We start from the raw sequence: 18,295 nt of genomic DNA on the forward strand, positions 1-18,295 counted from the left end.
CCAAGAATGGCAAGACCTTTCGACTCTTGGATCTCCCTGAGGAACTCTGCTTGGAGATATATGGGTTGGTACGGCTAGACGATATCTATCCACGCGTGAGCGAGGTGAGTCCGGGGAGGAATTGTGTAGCTTTGAGTACGTCCACATCCCGAGGCCCCGGTGGCGCTGTTGGATGGTATGCATGATGCAGCGGACGAGATCCTGCAACTACCAACCGCACTTAGGTACCTGGGAAATATCTTCTGCCCAATCTCTGACGACTTGGTAGGATGTTCTGCTTTCTGCTCGACGTGCTGGGACCTACTCACCTCATCTTGGACAATAGAGATGGGAGACAATGCGCAACACGCAGACCAAATTCACTCTACGTTTCAAGAGAAGACCACCAAGCTGATACTGACCTTTGCTATGGAACACGTGCCCCATATTCCAGAGGCTGACTTCGAGGGATACATTAAGGTAAGTACAAAGGTGAAATTTGACCTCTACTCTTGTAAAACCTTAAGAGAACCCAGATGCGGCTGAGTCTACGAAGAACGTCGAGGATCTGGGTGAGAATGATTTGCAATTCTTAAAAGCAGTGTTTAGGATTGAACTGCCGCTTTATCTTTATTTTACAGGCCGCCAGAATACGAATGCACTTACAAGTCCGGATTTTGGGGTGTTGGAAGGATGTACCCGCAGGTATAATAAACCGGAGCCACGTACGCTTTTCGAAAATTATAAGTTTAGTTATAACGATTAAGCTATGAGCGAGGGCAGAGTATGTCGAACGCATTGTTCCTGCATCACCGCGAGGACAATGCTTGAGATGAGAGACAACGATACGTATAAGGCCCACGTGGATTGACAATGGGATAGTGCCAAAGGTCCTTTGAGGGACTCCCTAGTTACTTACTAGAGGGAAGGATTTTCTCGACTTCCAATACACTCCAGAATAATCAAAGATCACTCTGTAAAATTTGCTTACCTGAAGTGAGGATCTAAGGCATTTTCATCAATAAGCGTTGGATTCTCACACGTCCATACCCTTCCTTGCACCATCCAGCCTCGGCAACTTTCCAGAACATCCTCGATCGCCCCAAACATGGCCTGAATTCACATGGGTTTTTATTTCCAGTGGACTGACACTGAAGAGGCGTCGTCTTGTCGACCCACTGAAATCAGGCCATGCAGCCAAGCCATCTTACCCTCTCCGGCAAGGCGCATCCTGGGGCTGATGTCTGTGGGGAGCACCAACTCGGCAATCATTATCAGGACCGAGGCACGATGCTGCATTATTTGATCGGTGTCCCTGCGCGGATACGATATGTTTTACTACATATACTTTGATCTGAGCTAACCTCTGCACTTACCTACAGCTTCTAGAGGACTAGATAGACATCATGCCGACTGCGTCAAAGAGGATTCCTGCAGTCGTACGGCCGCTGGTGAGTGAGCGTGCGGCGAAGACTCTTGATCTTGTAAGTTATCGTAGCTTTGCCTCAATACCTTCTGTATATATTCTGATGATGGTAACTAGGTCGAGAAATTCGTGAACGAAGAATGCCTCCCCGCCGATCCCGTTTACCACGCCCAGCTCGGCGAAGGCCCGGGTCGTTGGGATTACCCGCCTATAATGGACGACCTGAAGGCGAAAGCGCGAGCCCTTGGCCTCTGGAACATGTTCCTCGCAAAAGGGCATTATAAAGAGGGCGCAGGCTTCACCAACCTCGAATACGGCTTGATGTGCGAACAGCTCGGCAGATCGAGGGTTGCGTCAGAAGCAATGAATAATTCTGCACCAGATACCGGTAATATGGAAGTGCTGGCGAAGTATGGATCGGAAGCGCTGAAGAAGAGGTGGTTGGAGCCGCTGTTGAATGGAGAGATTAGGAGTTGTTATGTTATGACGGAGCCAGGGGTCGCGTCGAGTGATGCAACGAATGTTAGTTTAAGTATTAAGAGGGATGGGGACTCGTACGTGCTCAATGGCCAGGTTAGTCTTCCTCTGATACAGCTCTTATATGATTCTAATTTGTGGTAGAAATGGTGGATTTCAGGAGCTGGTGACCCTAGGTGCAAGGTCTACGTAATCATTGGGAAGACAAATCCAAATCACCCCGACAAGTATAAACAGCAGTCGATTATTGTTGTTCCAACAGATACTCCAGGTATTGAGGTCAAGCGCATGCTCTCAGTCTACGGCTACGATGATGCTCCACATGGCCATGCGCATATAATCTTCAGGGATGTACGGGTCCCGGCAGAGAATATTGTGTTGGGTGAAGGAAGAGGCTTTGAGGTTATGCAAGGGCGTATGGGTCCAGGCCGTATCCACCACGCTATGCGAAGTATTGGAGCTGTGAGTACTCAAAAGACATAACACGTCGATCTAACATTGACGACTTCAAGGCCGAAGAAGCTCTGAACTGGCTCCTGAAACGAGCAAACGATGAAAAGAAGAAGCCCTTTGGCAAACTCCTCTCCCAACAAGGTGTCATCCTTCAGTGGATAGCCAAGTCGCGTATTGAGGTCGATGCAGCACGCCTCATTGTTCTCAACGCCGCTGCAGCTATCGACTCCGGTGATGCTAAGACAGCCTTGATGGAAATCGCGCAGGCAAAGATTCTCGTCCCGACCATGGCTTTGACCGTGATCGATCGGGCTGTGCAGACGTATGGTGCGGAAGGTGTCTGCCAAGACACGCCTCTGGCCTATATGTGGGCTCAAGTTAGGACAGTAAGGATTGCAGATGGACCGGATGAGGCGCATTTGGAGCAGCTGGGAAGGAGAGAGAATAAGAGGGCTAAGGAGGCGAGCGATTTGATTCAAAAACAGTCGGAAATTACGGATGCATTGATGCGGAAGTGGGGGGCTAAGGAAGTTGGACCTTGCCCAAGATTGTAAAAGTGGGTTCATCTCTGTTGAGCGTTGGTCTGTATGCTATTTAATCTGAATGTTTTCGAGCGATTCTTGATTGGTGATATCGCACCTCAAGAATTTCTGTTTTGGGATGATGAATCAATACCGAGGGATATGTATTGCAGCTGTAGTAGTATGCAAGCGTCAGTTGACCTCTACATGCAAGCTAAGCACTCCATGTTCTCCACATTCTTGAAAGAAACATCAGGGTTTCAGTCTTGCTCCGACTTTTCAGCTGCTCTTACTAACCTGCTTGTGAATGACGACCGTCTACAATAATCCAGATAAGGTGAGCTGCACGTCCCAAAACTACTAAAAATTAGAAAAACAGGATCTTGATATCTCAAAAACGGCACAATAATGAAACCAAAATAATAATTAGCTTTGTATACAGATTTTGTGGCTCATATCTGACTCTAAATGTAATTTATTAAATAATTCTCGAGGTAGTTTTAGCAATTCAGCTTAAAATTAGAGGCCAAACCTTGATACTTTCTTAACGTCTAAACTCATTACCCACGACCTTTAACAGCAGTCATAAAATTTCTCAAAGCAGGTATCAAAAGCTATACTATATAGATATTTAGAACTAATTATCAAGTCGTTTATCAGATATCAAGATATCTGTTTTCTGATTTTTGGTCGATCTTGGGGCGCACAGCTCACTAGTAGAACAGGATACAGAAAACTCTTGGGTCTCCGGAGGACCCGCCCGCTGTGACATCCTGAACACCCCCAAGGTCCCGTCTCGAGGGAAGAGCATCTCCCTAGATCTATATACGACGTAACACTGGTGATAGCGAAAATGGCGAGGAATACAATTGTAAGGCGATTTCCATTAAACCTCCCAGCTGTGATATGGCGCATGCTGAGCTAAAATTGGTCAAGTATCTCCTAATCCTCGCACTTGTTGGGCCATACTTGTACGATCGGTACCTCGCCTATTGGCCCATGGTCGCAAATTTACCAAGTCGGATGAAGCCTATATACACATTTAGATCTCACGAACTGAAATTTCAAGACCGAATAAGGAATTGCGAGGATGTTGTGCTGGACGAGGGCATGGGGTTGGCGATTCTGAGTTGCGATGCGGGGAGAGATAGGTGGAATACTGTTATGGTGAGAAAATTTCTATGGCATCCGTTCAGCTTCATTGAGCTCTTTATCTCAACTTAGAAACGATGGAGTGTGTTGAGTCAACAACAGGCATCTTTCCATCCCGAAAAGGGTATCATAAGCGGTGGCCTCTATCTCTATGACTACTCAACCTCCAATCTCCCAGATTCAGACGCCCTAAAGCCGCTGACACTTAAAAACTTCGACACCACCGACTTCCACCCCCTAGGCATAGACTTTGACGCCGCGACGTCCACACTCTACGTCGTCAACCACGCGCAATCCGGCTCCGCAATCGAAGTCTTCAACCTCTCTGTCAAATCCGCAATCGCGACCCACGTCCAGACTTTCAAGCACCAACTCTTGCACTCCCCAAATGCCATCCAAGTCCTAGGCAAAGGGAAAATCTTGTTCACAAACGACCACTACATCCGCGCCTCATTGTCACCTTTCTTGTCTCAAGTCGAAACCTGGGGTGGGATCCCGGGTGGCAGCGTGATATATGTTGATCTCGCGGACCCGCTGGCTGCAAAGACGGTTGCGTGGGTGCCGTTTGCAAATGGTATTGTGATGTTGAATCAAACCACCTTAGCGGTAGCCAGTAGTTCGAAGCCCGGGGTGCTATTCTACACCGTGACGCCGCAGTATGATCTCCAGTACAAAGGCTTCATCCGCACGCCTTCGACAGTCGATAACATCTCCGTCGACGGCAAAGGTAAGCTCTTGATAGCCGGGCATCCATTCCCTCCTACGTTATTCACAGTCGCGAAGAACCGTTGGCGGTGTGATTTGGAGAGTGAGGAGGCGGATGAGAAGGAGGCTTGTCGATGTAATGCGCCGAGTTGGACCGCGGAGTGGAGTGAGGGGGATGGGCTTAGGGATTTGTATAAAGGGTTTGAGATTTGTAGTAGTAGCAGTGTGGTTAGGGATACGGGGAGGGGGGTGGGGATTATTAGTGGGCTGTATGAGAGGGGGATTATGGTGTTTAAGGACTAGGTGATGGGGAAATGAATGGATTCTGTGGATTTGTATATACCGGTAGGGATTCCCGGTGCTACTCACGATCTTCTTGAATTCCAAACGTGATCTAGCAAGGGAGTAAAGAGGACACTGCTATGCTATCAAGATTCCGTGGTGGGTCATAGTATCGCCTCAACCTACCTACGGCCAAGGCCTAATGCTGCACAGATAACGTATGTAATATATATCTCAATAAGTAAAAGGGGGTATATTCTTAACTAATGTCATCTGATCCCAAGGAGCCAACTAATGCAAATACTGAAGGGCGCAACAACTCCCGCTGAGCGTTCAAGAACGAAAAGGTTGGAAACGCTGCAAATCCAGTATGCAAATCGGCCCAAACGCCTACACCAACAACCATGCGATATAGCTAAGAAGAAAGAATGAAAGAGAGGGAAATGATGAAGAAAGGAGCTCGAGGGCCAAACTAGCCAATTACAACAAATTAGGCATGACGTCGTGAATAAATCCAATCAAAGGAGAGAAGAAGTGTTTACTTTCTTTCACGTACGTCTCCATCTCCGTCTACCTTCGCGCCGGTGCTACCTTCTAGAGGCGGAATCTTCTCGATATCTTTCTCACTGTTCTTGCGCTCCCCTAGACCCTCGCTCGGAGTCATAGGTGGAAGACCACTTTCCATACCCGGCGAACTCTGCCATTTTGCGACATCTTGTTTAAGTGCTTCCAACTCTTTCTGGAAACGCTTTCCAAACACGTCGATGTAGTATGTGGCGCCATTGTAGATACTCCACATGAAGACTACGGCTAGGAATCCGCCGCTGAACCATCGATACCAGAACCAGAGGGGACAGGGAATCATTGTCAAGCAGGCGTAAAAATACTGTATCATCATGAAGGCGGGTTCCTGAAGAAACTCGGGTAGAGAAAGAACAAATCTTCCGATCCAAGTTTTGGCATATGATTTTCGGAGCCAGGTGAACGAGGTAGGACGACCCGCGGCGATCTTCTCCCGACGGCGGACAGTTATCATGAAGTGGTAGGAAAGCTGCCATATGGCGTACGGGATGGTGGCCCAGAGCATCATTTGCGGAAGGCTGTAGTGCCCTGGAGAGTCAGGCGCTGAAGTACGGATGTTGTAGATGGCTGGATAGCGCTGCTGCTGATAGTCGAGTGGAAGGAGGTGGACGAGACAGTGTAGCGTCACACACGGCATAATGTGGATGAAGAGACTAGCATAATCAGCGGGGCTATTGTCCACAGGGGAATACAAACTGACCTGACTACTTTGTCCATGGAATGGAAGACGAGGGAGTTGCGCCACATGGCGATGGCGACGGCGTTGTTCCCGAAAGCTAGACAATAAGTGGAGATGAAGAGTCGCTTCGAGCCCGGGAAGACCCAGATGCTAAGGAGGGCTAGGACGTTGACGAAATAGCAAAGATCTGCCAGAAAGTAGTGGTAACCTTTCTTGTGGTACGTGTAGAAGCGGATAGGCATAAAGTAGAGTAGTTGGACCGAGTACCATATAGGGAAGAATTCGGGCCGGGCTCCAACCAGATAGCCAGAAACGAAGACATTCATGACGCCAGCGATGAATGAGGCCTTTTCTCGAGCAGTCACAGCACTGGCGTCATTCCAGCGAGTGTTCAGCCGGTCGACAGAATGGCGCACCCGCTTCTTGTACTTGTCCAGCTGCTCGTCGGGGGTAGGAATCCTCCGACGCCATTCCTCCACGACGCGATCCTTTGTGCTCAGGCCTTGTTTCCTGAGACGAGCCTGGTGGCGCTTGACTTTTTCCGCTTGGGCTTGCCAGGTAGTCTGGAGCTTCTCAATGCGCTGGGGGAGGGCCAAGTTCTCGATGAAGTCGAACATGGTGAGGCGCTCGACGGGCGGGAAGAAGGAAGCATCTTCGGCGTCTGAACCCTCGTCCTGGTAGGAAGAGCTGTTGGAGAAGGAGTTGGTGCGCGAGAGGCCGGGGGTGGGTGTGGGCGAAGTGCAGATGGAGTTGTTACCGAGCAGCGCCGAGCCGCCGTGGGTAGAATCGCCAGGTAGGGGGAGAGCAGAGAGCTCTGAAGCTCCCCCGAGGTCTGGCTCCGATTTGGACTTGGGGGACATGACGGGGGGGGGTTGGTCGGCCAGGGCAGGAGTCTCCTCTTGGACCACGGCGAGTGCGGAGGAAGTGCGGCGGTGGGAGGGGCCTTTTAAATATCGTGGAGGAGAGCCTACAGCCATGGTAAGTGGATCGCTTCAGTGCAGTGTTGTGTGCCATCCATTTCTTTTGGCGCAGGGTTGATACAGGTAGGAGGCGAAAGTGGAAAGCACATACTGAGTAATTATGTGGGGTGGCAGGACCCTGGATGTGTTCTCATGACAGGGAAGCGACGACGGCTTGTGATGCGCGCAGCAACGGGGGGAGGAGAGGGAGGGCGGAGCTGGAGAGGACGTGGTGGAACTGGCGATGTTGATTGGGAGTCCAAGCCTTACGCTGGGAGCGTCATTGTGCAGCAGGCCCAGAGAACGAGGGTTGAGCGCGACGAGGAGTCACGAGAGCAGGCGATGAGTCGAAGTCTGCTGAAGCTCCGACGAGAGTGAAGATAGAAGTCAGAACAGTGGAAAGTGGGCAGTAGGCAGTGAATGCGGTGAGAATGCGGTGAAGTCCCGTCCAGCCTGGCACTCTTGTCTCGGCGATCCAGAGATCCTCTTCTGTCACGAGCGTGCGCGCTTGGCACTGCACAGGCCGCCTTCGACGCGATCTGGCGGCCGACGCGATATATCGCAACCCTCACCACCATTCACGGCCTTCACGGCTTGCACTACCGCATATCCACCCCCCCTTCCCCTCCCTCCCTCCTGGTCCTCTACTGCCCATACTTTCTTTGCAGCGCACCACGCCCATCTCGAGTCGCGCGCATTTCAACCGCCAACATGGGGAAGCTGGTGCAGTTGGAGGTCAACAGTAAGCATTTCGCTTCCGCAGTCTATCAGTACTCTGACCCGCTGTATTAGATTTCAAGTCGTACCGCGGCCATCATGTCTTGCTCTTCGGCGACTCGTATTTCACTTCTGTCATCGGCCCCAATGGCTCTGGCAAGTCCAACTCGTACGCTCCACCGCCCCCCACCACCCTCCCCCATTCGGAAAGCGCGACTGACCAAATCCCAGCATGGACGCCATTTCCTTTGTCCTTGGTATCAAGTCGTCTCACCTGCGCTCAACCCATCTACGAGACCTGATCTATCGCGGACGTGTCATTCGGACCTCCAAGATCAATGCCGACGGAACGGCGACCGAGGCTAATGGTGAGGCTGATAACCAGACCCAGCAGATTCGCGACACTCAAAATGGCGAATCCCAGACGAGCAGCCAGCGCCATGATCCCCAATCTGCCTGGGTGATGGCTGTCTACGAAGACGATGCCGACCAGATACACAAGTGGAAGCGTACCATTACCAGCGCAGGGCAGAGCGAGTATAGGATCAACGGTCGCCTTGTCAGCGCGAAGCAGTACAACGAGGCGCTCGAGGAGCAGAGCATTCTCATCAAGGCCCGGAACTTTCTCGTCTTCCAGGGCGATGTCGAACAAGTCGCGTCACAAAACCCCAAGGACCTTACACGTCTGATCGAGCAGATATCCGGCAGCCTGGACTACAAAGCCGACTACGAGAGGCTGAAGTCTGAGTCCGACCAGGCCACGGACAACCAGACTTCACAGCTCACGGCCCGTCGCCAGATCAATGCCGAAATCAAGACATACCAGGAGCAGAAGGCCGAGGCCGAAGAATACCAGAAACGAGTGGCTGAGCGAGACCAGGCCATCGTTACACACGTCTTGTGGAAGCTGTTTCATTTCCAGCAGACCATGCAGGAGTCGAGCGACGAGATTGCGCGGCATCAGGAAGAGCTAAAAGAGCACAAGCGCGGGGTTGAAAAGTACCACCAAAACCTCGAGCAGGCGCGGCAGGCCCAAGCCAAGGTTACCCGCGAGGTCAACAAGACGGAAAAGGCTATTAAGGGCAAGGAAAAGGAAATCGAGGATGCCCAAAATAGTCTAGTGCCTATCGACGAGAAGATCAGGATTTCTACTCAAGATTTGCAAAAGTACGAAGACCGTGTCGCGTCGCTCACCAAAGAGCGCGATACACAGATCCAACTCATTAACAGGTACGAAAAGGACCTGAAGACGGTGCAGAAGGCCCAGCAGAAGTGGGAGGATGAGTTCACGGCTGCCGCCCAGCAGGAAGGCCGCGAGCTATCTGCGCAAGATCTCCAGGAATACACCCGATTACGTGGTGAGGTCACTAAACAGACTCAAGCCAATCAAATCGAAGTCAACAGACTCAACCGCGAGGTCAAAACAGAAGCAGACCACTCTAATAGCCTAAAGAGCAAATATGAGACGTTCAAGGCCCAAGTGCAGAAGCTTGAACAGGAAATTAGTGAGCTTCAGGACCAACAACAAGAGCGTAAATCTCAAGCGAAGGAAATGGAGAAAGACAAGGCTACTAAGCAGCAGGCTTTCAAGAAGCTCCAGGCCGATCGCCAACAAGTGATCCGGCAGCAGACAGAACTGAACGAGCAGCTCCAGGAAACGCTCCGCAAGCTCCACGAGGCTGAGAGTGGACGTCGCCAGAGTGAAAAGGAGACAAGGACTCGTGAAGCTGTCACCCAGATGAAGCGCATCTTTGGCGCTGGTGTCCATGGAAGATACTCGGAGCTATGCCGACCGAAACAGAAAAAATACGAGACTGCCGTGAGCACCTTGCTCGGGTGGCATTTAGACGCTATCATTGTCGACACTGACAAAACTGCCAAGGATTGCATCCAATATCTCAAGGACCAGAAAATCGGTCAATTCAATTTCATTCCGCTAGATACCATAACAATCAAGGCGGTCAATCCCAACTTGAAGGGTATGCACCCAAAGATGCGCTTGGGGATTGATTGCATCGACTACGACAGCTGTCTTGAACGGGCCATGGCTTCTGCTTGCGGTAACTCTATCATCTGTGACGATACCGAGACTGCTAGGTATCTTTGTTTTAATAAAGGGGTCGACGCCAAGGCTGTGACCTTAGAGGGTACCGTCATTTCCAAGGGAGGTACCATGACTGGTGGACGCCTTGGATCTGATAAAGGCAGCCAGCGATGGAACGATGCCACATTCGACAATCTCTCCAAACTCAGAGACAAATATTTGGCCAGCCTGGCTGCACTTCCAAAGGTCGACCGTCGTGGTCAGGAGGAAGAGACTCTTCAAGCCGATATTGCAGAGCTGGAGCACCGATCTCGACTCGTCCAAGAAGAATTCAAAGCTCTAGACCGTAATATCCAGAGCAAGAAGAAAGAGTTCGCATACAACAAGACACAGCTGAAGGATATACAGCCCAAGTATCAAGATCAAGCTCAGAACCTACAGAACTTGGAGAATGAGCTCAAGAGCTATCAAGATGCCGTCAATCAGGTTGCCGATCAAGTCTTTGCAACATTCTGTCAGCGCCTAGGCTACACTTCCATCCGCGATTATGAATCGCAGCAGGGCACCGTCCAGGCTGAAGCTGCAGAGAAACGAGTCGCCTTCACTAGGCAGCGCAGCCGCCTAGAAAACCAGATCCAGTTCCACAAAAACCAACTGAACTCGGCGAATGACCGTCTCCAAGCGTTGCAAGACAAATCTCAACGAGACAGGGATCTGATTGAGAGCTTCAATGAGGAAAAGGAAGAATTGCAGAACAGTATCGACGTCCTGCAAGCCGAACTAGAGCAATTCCAGGAGACAGTCGAGAGTCTCAAAGACAAACTCTCGGAGCGTGCGACTACTGTCAATGAAGCTCGCCGCGAGCTCGACAAGCGCAACGGCGCGGTAAAGGAAGTGATGAAGCAAGTCGACCTTCTCGAAGCACGCATCAAACGCACCGCCGCATCTCGCTACGCGCTACTGCGCAAATGCAGGGTCGATGAAATCAAGATCCCCTTGGCCGAGGGATCGGCGAGCCTGAACACGCTGCCCATGGGTGACCTAGCCCGGGGTCCTGATCCGGATGCCATGGATGTTGATGAAGATCCCGATACAACCCAGATTCATCAGCCGGAAGTGGATGATTATGGGATTGACGTTGATTTCGACGAGCTCGATGAAGATCTGAAAGAGGTAAAGCATTCCGTTCCCCTTTCACAATCATAACTCTTTCCGACAACTAACCAATCACAGGACAATTCTGCCGCCTGCGACACCAAACTCACCGAAACAATACAAACGCTCACCTCCGAAATCGAAAAATCCAACCCCAACATGCGCGCCTTCGAGCGCCTCGACACAACACAAAAGAAGCTCAAAGACACCGAAAAAGTCTTTGAAGCCGCACGTAAATCCGCCGCAAAAGCCCGCAAGGACTTCGAAGACGTCAAGCAAAACCGGCTCGACCTCTTCGAAAAAGCCTTCAAGCACATCTCGGAAAATATCGCCGGCACCTACAAAGACCTCACCAAGTCCCCGCAATTCCCGATGGGCGGGCAAGCTTATCTCGACCAGGAAGATTCGTCCGAACCGTATTTGGCAGGGTTGAAGTACCATGCTATGCCTCCACTCAAGCGGTTCAGAGATATGGAGCATTTGTCTGGCGGCGAGAAGACGATTGCGGCGTTGGCGTTGCTATTCGCGATCCATAGCTATCAGCCCAGTCCTTTTTTTGTGCTAGATGAGGTGGACGCCGCACTGGATAATGTTAATGTGGGGCGCGTGGCGAAGTATGTCAAGGAACATGCCAGTCCTGGCATGCAGTTTATTGTGATCTCGCTCAAGGCGGGATTGTTTCAGGAGAGTGAGTCGTTGGTCGGGGTTATGCGTGACCAGGCGAAGATGAGTAGTAGGGTTGTGAGTTTGGATGTAAGTTTCCCCAATTCATTGGCTTTTGAAGTGTAGGGGATTGCTAATGGAGTTGCTAGCTGCGGAAGTATCAACCCTCATAAACCATGCGTGCACGCCAGCCCCCCAGCAAAGATATCTCGAAAGGATGGATGCAAGCAACATAGCGCTAGGGTTTCGCTGGTTAGCACACAGACGTGGAATAATGCAAAGTGAAACTACCATATTCCCGATTCGATTCGAGTTTATTCTGTTATACTTCTTTCTTTGCTCGGAAATTTTTCTCATCTTCGGGATTCCGCATTGCTGATTGAGAGACGAAGCCCACGGATCAATGACCAGGGTGTTGTCTGTCTGTATACGTGTGCATGCGTATGTATTTGTATGCGATTTGGAAATTAGGTCGCTTTTCTCTTTTCAAAAGTGCTTATGATTTGATCATACTGCGATGTCGTAGTAAATGTTCAGATGATGGGCAGCGGACTCCCGTGATGTGCCTTCGTGTGTACAGTGCATTTCGTTTGACCGTCGGATTGTTATTATGTTGAGGACCAGGACCAGCAACTGTGGGCCCGTCCGTGTCTGTCTGATATAAAGCTGACTACGGCAAATCACAGTAGCAAAGGAGACTACGTAAGACGTAGCGCAGCGCAGGGGAAGGATGATCTACTACCACCTTCGTGCTGCATACCTAACCATGCTGTGTTATTTTTCTACTCTGTTCACATGCTTGTCTAAGGCATTCCTTCCTCGACTTTAGGTAATTGTGAGTGAGGGAGTAAACATATGCCTAAATGTAAGTAACTTCGTTAAAGTAAAGAAAATACGTAAATAGGCATAAGTGAGGGGGGTGGACGAAGGTAAGGGAACGAATTAGTCAGTGAGAGTGGGATAGGGAGTGAGTGTATGTGAGCCTCGCGAGATTATACTTGGAACCTGTGATACAGAACCTAGATACAAGCGTATGGGTGTCTCACTCCTAGTTATTAATCTTGTCAGTATAGTTCTACGAAGGCAAGATACTAGACGAGCTAGAACATACATACACCACATAGACACGGGAGAAACTGTCGGATATCGGTAGTAATCGGCACAGTCGGCGAGTTGGGTTGGTAGGCAAAGGTACAGTTAAAACTATCCCGCTATGTCGGCGTCGACGCTAGGCTCTGCCTAATATCTGTTTGCAAGTATGTAATCGGGGACAGTATGGGTTAATGCTGGATGGATGGAGGATTTGAAGGAGAGTATTAAAGGAGTTAGTGGATGTTCATTTGCTTTTAGTAGGACGAAATTTAGGTTTGCAGTAGGTTCACCCTGTCTTCGTTGTTAACACGATGTATGAAGAACTGCGAGAACTATTCCACATCGAGACGTAATCGTTTAACTTTCTGCATGTTCCCTAGAAGCCATGCAACGGAACTTCGAGTCAGTGGCGAAATCACATCACTTAACAAATCTCGTTGAATCCCTAGGAAATACAAGGATCACTGCTCATCCTGAAAGTACCATCTTCTTTAGGTATGCTTACAAGACTAAGTCATTACCACAAAGTCCTTGCTACAATGGGGCGTTGGCAATAGCCGTTGCACCACTCCCCGGGATCTCTATGTGGGTCCTACTGCATATGTCAGCTTAGTTAGAAATGGGTGCAATCAACCCCAAATAATATGTCGATGACATGTCCAGTCCAGGAAGTCTCCAATGGCAGCAGTGGTAGCAATCGGGCCGAAGGGATGCGTCTTTTGGGCAGACACATGGATCTAGGTCTAGCAATCGCCAGAACAACCCACTCGCTATATGTCCAGCAAAGAAGGGATTCTCGTGCATGCACATATGTGACGTGACGTCTGGTCTGATGAGTCAGCGCCGCTAGGCTGAGGCCTCGGGCTTGGGGCCTCAGGCTCAAGGATTATTCGTGCCCACAATGAAAGACAAACTCCTTGTGCTATAGCGACCGTACTCAGTTCGCCGAATGCGAAGTCTAGAAAACGAAAGACCGGTTGTGTCAGTGAGTAAAGGCTACACGAGAGATCTACACTAAAGCAATCTGAGTCCGATCCCCAGCACCGGAAAGGCTATAAGCAAGCATGCAAGCCATTTTCCTAAAAGACCGTCCGTTGGCCATCTTAAAGTAATGATATGCCGTGGAAGCCCATATGCCTCCTAAAGTAGAAATTGGATATTAGAGGTTCGTCTAGAAATGCCTGCTACGTGCAACATGAAAGCGCATGAGGAATTGGCAACCAATGCCCACACTCAGCGCCAAGGCTCGGAATGACATTTGATAAAAAATGAGATGAGAAGAGGGGTTTACAGAAAGATATCTGTTATATGCTCCCCACAGTGGTAAAACGCCAACAGTGTTTGTGATGGGCCAACTTGTGTAGTCCAACGATTTGAAAATTGAATAATAGAAAATCAAAATCAAAATCAAAATCAAAATCAAAATCAAAATCAAAACAGAAACAGGCTGTTGCATCCGGTATTATGCAAAGAACATAAATCCGAGAAATAGTAATACGAAAAGGCAACATAAGGGGTATCTAGGATCAGAGTAGTGACGTGGACACCGAAAACCACCGGAGGAGAAAGAGATTGGTTGACAGGATGACGAACGAGGTGAAAGCCAAAATTGGTTTGGTCTTGGCGTGGCGGAATATCTGGGGTAGGCCGCGTCGCCTTGTCGTGGCGACCTAACAGTCCGGATGGCCGGGATGAAGCAGAGATGAATGCAATGGGTCCTCGAGCTTTATGAAGACCTTTGTCAGGCTTATGTATGCGTTCTGTGAAACAGGCTGTGACCATATGAAGGTGACAATGCTTCGTGACATGTGGCGAATTACAGATCCTATAGTTGCACTGGCGTAACTCTCATCCCGCTCGGCCGGTTTTATGGGATTTCTCTTTCTATCATTACAGATCCTACGATCTGAAATCTCGACTCAGGAGTGAAGTGGCTGCCAAAAAATCGGCCGAAAATCTCCAGTGGTTGACCGAGCTGTTGTTTTCCCCCTCATCATCCACCAATCGCCCCCTGCGAAGCCTTCTCGATCTTGCCACCTGACTCAACTAGTTTTCGGGCAGCAGCCTGAATGGAGATACTCTCTTCCCTCAGCGTCTGCAGTGCATGCTCTAATGTTTGTGTTCTAGTCCGAAGCCTTCCGATTTCGCTCCGAAGGACATTGATTGTCTCAGCTGGCGATGTAGGAGCTGATGAACTTAACTCTGGATTATGAGCGATGATTATCGAAGGTGGAGGGTCAGAGGCTGAAGCGGCTCCTGCCTGATTAGTCGGTCGATCGCTGCCAGTCACCATCGCCTCTTCTAAGACTCTGATTCTTTGTTCCAGCTCTAGCTTCTCTGCTTCCCACCGTTTCTTATCGTCAGCACTCTGAGTCTGCAACCTGTTTGCCATTTCCATGATTCGCATGTACTGTGCGCCATTAGCCACCAATTGGCGACGAGCCTCATCCCTGCTTTCTTGCAATTCCTCAACTTGGTGCTCGAGCGTGGCAACCTGCGCTTGCAATTTTTCCTTTTCGTCCGTAAGGCTGTTGATCTCGACATCACTGACTTCGAATTTCTTTTCTAGTGTGGCGCACTTGGTCCGTTGACGCTCTAACTTCTGGAGAAGACTATCGTACTCGCGCTGAAGGGTCTGAAATGCCAAGGTCTTGATACTGACTTGGTGTTGGAGATCCTGTAAATGAGCCGCTTGGGCAGAGGTCTGAAGTGACGAAGAAGGGGGTGATATAGGCGGCAAATTCGGTAGGTTCGGGAAGTTCATAGACGACGGTGAAGGAAGCATTCCGGATCGTGATGGTTGTGGGGCCTGCATCGGAGATTGCGGAGGCATGAAAATTGAACCAGAAGACGAGGCTGTGTGATGTGGGGAGTTAGCCATTGGGGCTATATCACTACTGTAGGGATTTCGTCGACTGTCCTCAAGTATGGCGGGTGGGTGGGTAAACCCAGAGTATCCCTGATGGGGGCCAGGAAGTTGTCTTGATGGGGGCGATTGCTCCTCGCGATCGAGGTGATATTGTCCTCTCCGCATGGCTGGGGAATCTGCATGAGATGGGCTCTGAACAGGACTGCGGGAGGTCGATGAAACTATAAGTGTTCGAAGTTTGAAATTATTCCATTGCACGAGATCAAGGGCCCATTGAAGGGAATCCCTAGTGCTAATGTTCTCGATCTCAGGTAGCTGAACGTGCAAGTTAGTGCCGTAAATTGGCAGGTCGGATGCCTCTGCAACTCTGCGGCGATGATAATGTTAAAAAAGAAGGGGGAACGTACTTCGCTTGATAGGTGGTGGTCTTTTGGTAGTATGGATCTCACCTTGGTGTCCAGGTCTATCAGCTCGGAAGCAAGTTTGCGCATTAAAGTGCGGGTGCTTGAACATGGTTGACCTTCGCAATTGGACGGACAACAAATCAATGCCCCCACTGCATGAGGCGCTGGATCGGTGTCGAAATGAGGACGGTGGGGGTCGTTACCGATAGGTGGGAGAGATCGATCCAAGCCAAGCGCTCCAGGAAAGGCTTTTGTGTGTTCTGTAATCCGATTTAGCGGCTGATACGAACTCCTTTAGATCAGAAAACTCATATGTAATCACTCCTCAGAAAGAGAAAAGTAATACGGCACGACTAATAGCAAGATGTAGCATTGGCAGATACACCAAGGGAAGCGAGTCATGAGCTAAATTGAATGTTTTCCCCACCTGAGTCGATATCCTGCCCTTGCCGTGTAGGCTGCTGGAAGACATCAAAAAGAGATTGTGATCTGGGTCTTGGTTTGCCAAGTTCCGGCGCTGCCTGAACCAGGGGAGGCGCTCGTAATGAACTCGACGCGAGCTGTTCTGCTGATGCGCTGCAGGAGGGTGTATACAGCGGAGGTAGCGTTCGATGGTCCGGGGTCTGGCTGTCACGAGAATAGTGGCCGGCAGGTTGCGGGAGCGGGGGAGGACGGCGCTCGCCAGTGTTTGTACTCGAACCCCGGCGCTTGAATTGGAAGTCGATTGGGTTGTCTTCCTCCCATGGCCTTTTCCTTCCTGTCCAAGAGTCCATGAGTTAGGTCCGCCCTTGAAAAACAATAGCTGCTCCTCCGGTACGCCATGCGTTTCGATGAGGCGTCGTCAGGGTGGCATTAGCAATTTCAACTGATCTAGATGGCCACGCCCGAAGCCCGAGGGAAAGACCGTAAATGCTGAGGGATTACTAATGAGCCGGGAGTGGTGTGGAGAGGCGAGGAATACCTACGGAAAGGCTTGGCGGAGAGGGTGGGATTATTTAAGATTTGAAGAGTCAAGAGAGGGAGCGAGACAAAATTGAATGTGGGGAGGACCACAGCGGCGTAAATGATGTGTTGATTGGATTAATCGAGGAGTGACAGATTCGAAAACGCCCGGTTCAGCAGAGTTGAGTGGATGTCAGTGCGTCATAGTAGTCCGGATACAGAGAAAGTTGGTGTCAGCACCACTGCCGTTGCGGTTCCTCTCATATGCGGCTTCTGTGCCGGCCTTACACATTAAGGACGGACAGTTCCTAACTCAAAGAAAGTCTCAGCAAGGAGGTAGACAAGGGCAATGCGTTAAATGAGCAATCACCGGAATCGGAAAACGTGAACGCGAAATGCCAGCTACAGGGATGGGAAATCGAGGTCAAACGGTCGGAAAAACCAACAACAGGGAGCGTGTTTGGAAAGAGAGGCTGCAGAAGGTCAAAGCCTTGCGCAAAGTCGGAGCAACATTGAAGCCAACTCGAGGGAGGAGGCTGCTGAGTAATACTGAGGATGACGCTTGGTAACAAATTTGTGGTGTCAGAGTTGCTGATGATGCATAAGACCTTCTGATCTCGGACTCGCGTCCTTCTTGTCATGACCGCCCCGTCGTCATATATCCTAAAGTTCTGCGCAGAGGGCAGAAGAGGGTCTGCTTTGCTTGAAGGGGCAGTTGTCCTCGCTGCACGGCGCTGTGGTTCTCATGATGGGTCAGGTACAAACGCAGCGGCGGCGAGGTGCCAAGCACTTAAAGCCGCCCTATCTCCGCTTCCTAGTGAATCACATCTCATCCACCAACCTGCCATTATTAGTTCAAGAGACGCTGGGGCTGGCTCTGGAGCCGAAATTTCTGCGACTGGGCATCAATCGAAAAAGTCGGAAACCTTTATGATTTGAGAAAGGCATGCCCATGGATGCCATCCCCTGTCCGGAAAGGTACCCACATTGTACGAATAAGGGCATCAAGCAGAAGTTCACGTGGGGAACCTAGCGCTTATCACACAGACCTGTGCGAGGGCATGGGAAATTATCATCATGAAATCCACGAGAGGTTCTCATCGGGCATTAAACATCCCGGCGAGAGATCATGAGTTGATTCCATCATCGGCGTTGTCCCTGATTCTCTGCAGACAAGTTGCAGGCCCCTAGCAA

The 18,295-nt window shown here is 50.2% G+C and overlaps 6 protein-coding genes across 6 annotated transcripts; 3 read left to right on the forward strand and 3 right to left on the reverse strand.

Annotated features, from left to right (window-relative positions):
- Window positions 1–1,335: 1,335 nt before the first annotated feature.
- On the forward strand, window positions 1,336–2,995 carry BDR25DRAFT_331292 (acyl-CoA dehydrogenase NM domain-like protein). Its single transcript, XM_033692617.1, has 4 exons — window positions 1,336–1,463; window positions 1,523–1,978; window positions 2,027–2,344; window positions 2,395–2,995. The coding sequence occupies exons 1-4, from the start codon at window positions 1,386–1,388 to the stop codon at window positions 2,887–2,889; spliced, it is 1,347 nt and encodes a 448-aa protein (XP_033553345.1). The 5' UTR covers window positions 1,336–1,385; the 3' UTR covers window positions 2,890–2,995.
- Window positions 2,996–3,628: 633 nt separating this feature from the next.
- On the forward strand, window positions 3,629–5,016 carry BDR25DRAFT_277695 (calcium-dependent phosphotriesterase; the record flags this gene model as incomplete). Its single annotated transcript, XM_033687629.1, has 3 exons — window positions 3,629–3,727; window positions 3,793–4,023; window positions 4,111–5,016. The coding sequence occupies exons 1-3, from the start codon at window positions 3,710–3,712 to the stop codon at window positions 5,014–5,016; spliced, it is 1,155 nt and encodes a 384-aa protein (XP_033553346.1). The 5' UTR covers window positions 3,629–3,709.
- Window positions 5,017–5,533: 517 nt separating this feature from the next.
- Window positions 5,534–7,233, reverse strand: BDR25DRAFT_210362 (uncharacterized protein; the record flags this gene model as incomplete). The annotated part of the gene is made up of 2 exons (XM_033684645.1): window positions 5,534–6,230; window positions 6,278–7,233. 2 exons carry the CDS (start codon window positions 7,231–7,233, stop codon window positions 5,534–5,536), a joined length of 1,653 nt encoding a protein of 550 aa, XP_033553347.1.
- A 7,540-nt stretch (window positions 7,234–14,773) lies between these two features.
- BDR25DRAFT_66709 (uncharacterized protein) lies at window positions 14,774–16,340 on the reverse strand. Its single transcript, XM_033698899.1, has 2 exons — window positions 16,205–16,340; window positions 14,774–16,047 (listed from the first exon to the last, which is right to left on the reverse strand). The coding sequence occupies exon 2, from the start codon at window positions 15,918–15,920 to the stop codon at window positions 14,880–14,882; it is 1,041 nt and encodes a 346-aa protein (XP_033553348.1). The 5' UTR covers window positions 15,921–16,047; window positions 16,205–16,340; the 3' UTR covers window positions 14,774–14,879.
- Window positions 15,716–17,188, reverse strand: BDR25DRAFT_66886 (uncharacterized protein). The gene is made up of 4 exons (XM_033698900.1): window positions 17,125–17,188; window positions 16,587–17,071; window positions 16,205–16,419; window positions 15,716–16,047 (listed from the first exon to the last, which is right to left on the reverse strand). The coding sequence occupies exons 2-4, from the start codon at window positions 16,930–16,932 to the stop codon at window positions 16,042–16,044; spliced, it is 567 nt and encodes a 188-aa protein (XP_033553349.1). The 5' UTR covers window positions 16,933–17,071; window positions 17,125–17,188; the 3' UTR covers window positions 15,716–16,041.
- BDR25DRAFT_349590 (uncharacterized protein) lies at window positions 16,980–18,292 on the forward strand (the record flags this gene model as incomplete). Its single annotated transcript, XM_033694571.1, has 9 exons — window positions 16,980–17,005; window positions 17,034–17,144; window positions 17,215–17,250; window positions 17,279–17,376; window positions 17,465–17,666; window positions 17,771–17,853; window positions 17,889–18,018; window positions 18,080–18,121; window positions 18,160–18,292. 9 exons carry the CDS (start codon window positions 16,980–16,982, stop codon window positions 18,290–18,292), a joined length of 861 nt encoding a protein of 286 aa, XP_033553350.1.
- Window positions 18,293–18,295: the final 3 nt, after the last annotated feature.

This window comes from Lindgomyces ingoldianus (genome assembly GCF_010093535.1).
Source record: "Lindgomyces ingoldianus strain ATCC 200398 unplaced genomic scaffold BDR25scaffold_3, whole genome shotgun sequence".
Lineage (NCBI taxonomy): Eukaryota > Fungi > Ascomycota > Dothideomycetes > Pleosporales > Lindgomycetaceae > Lindgomyces > Lindgomyces ingoldianus.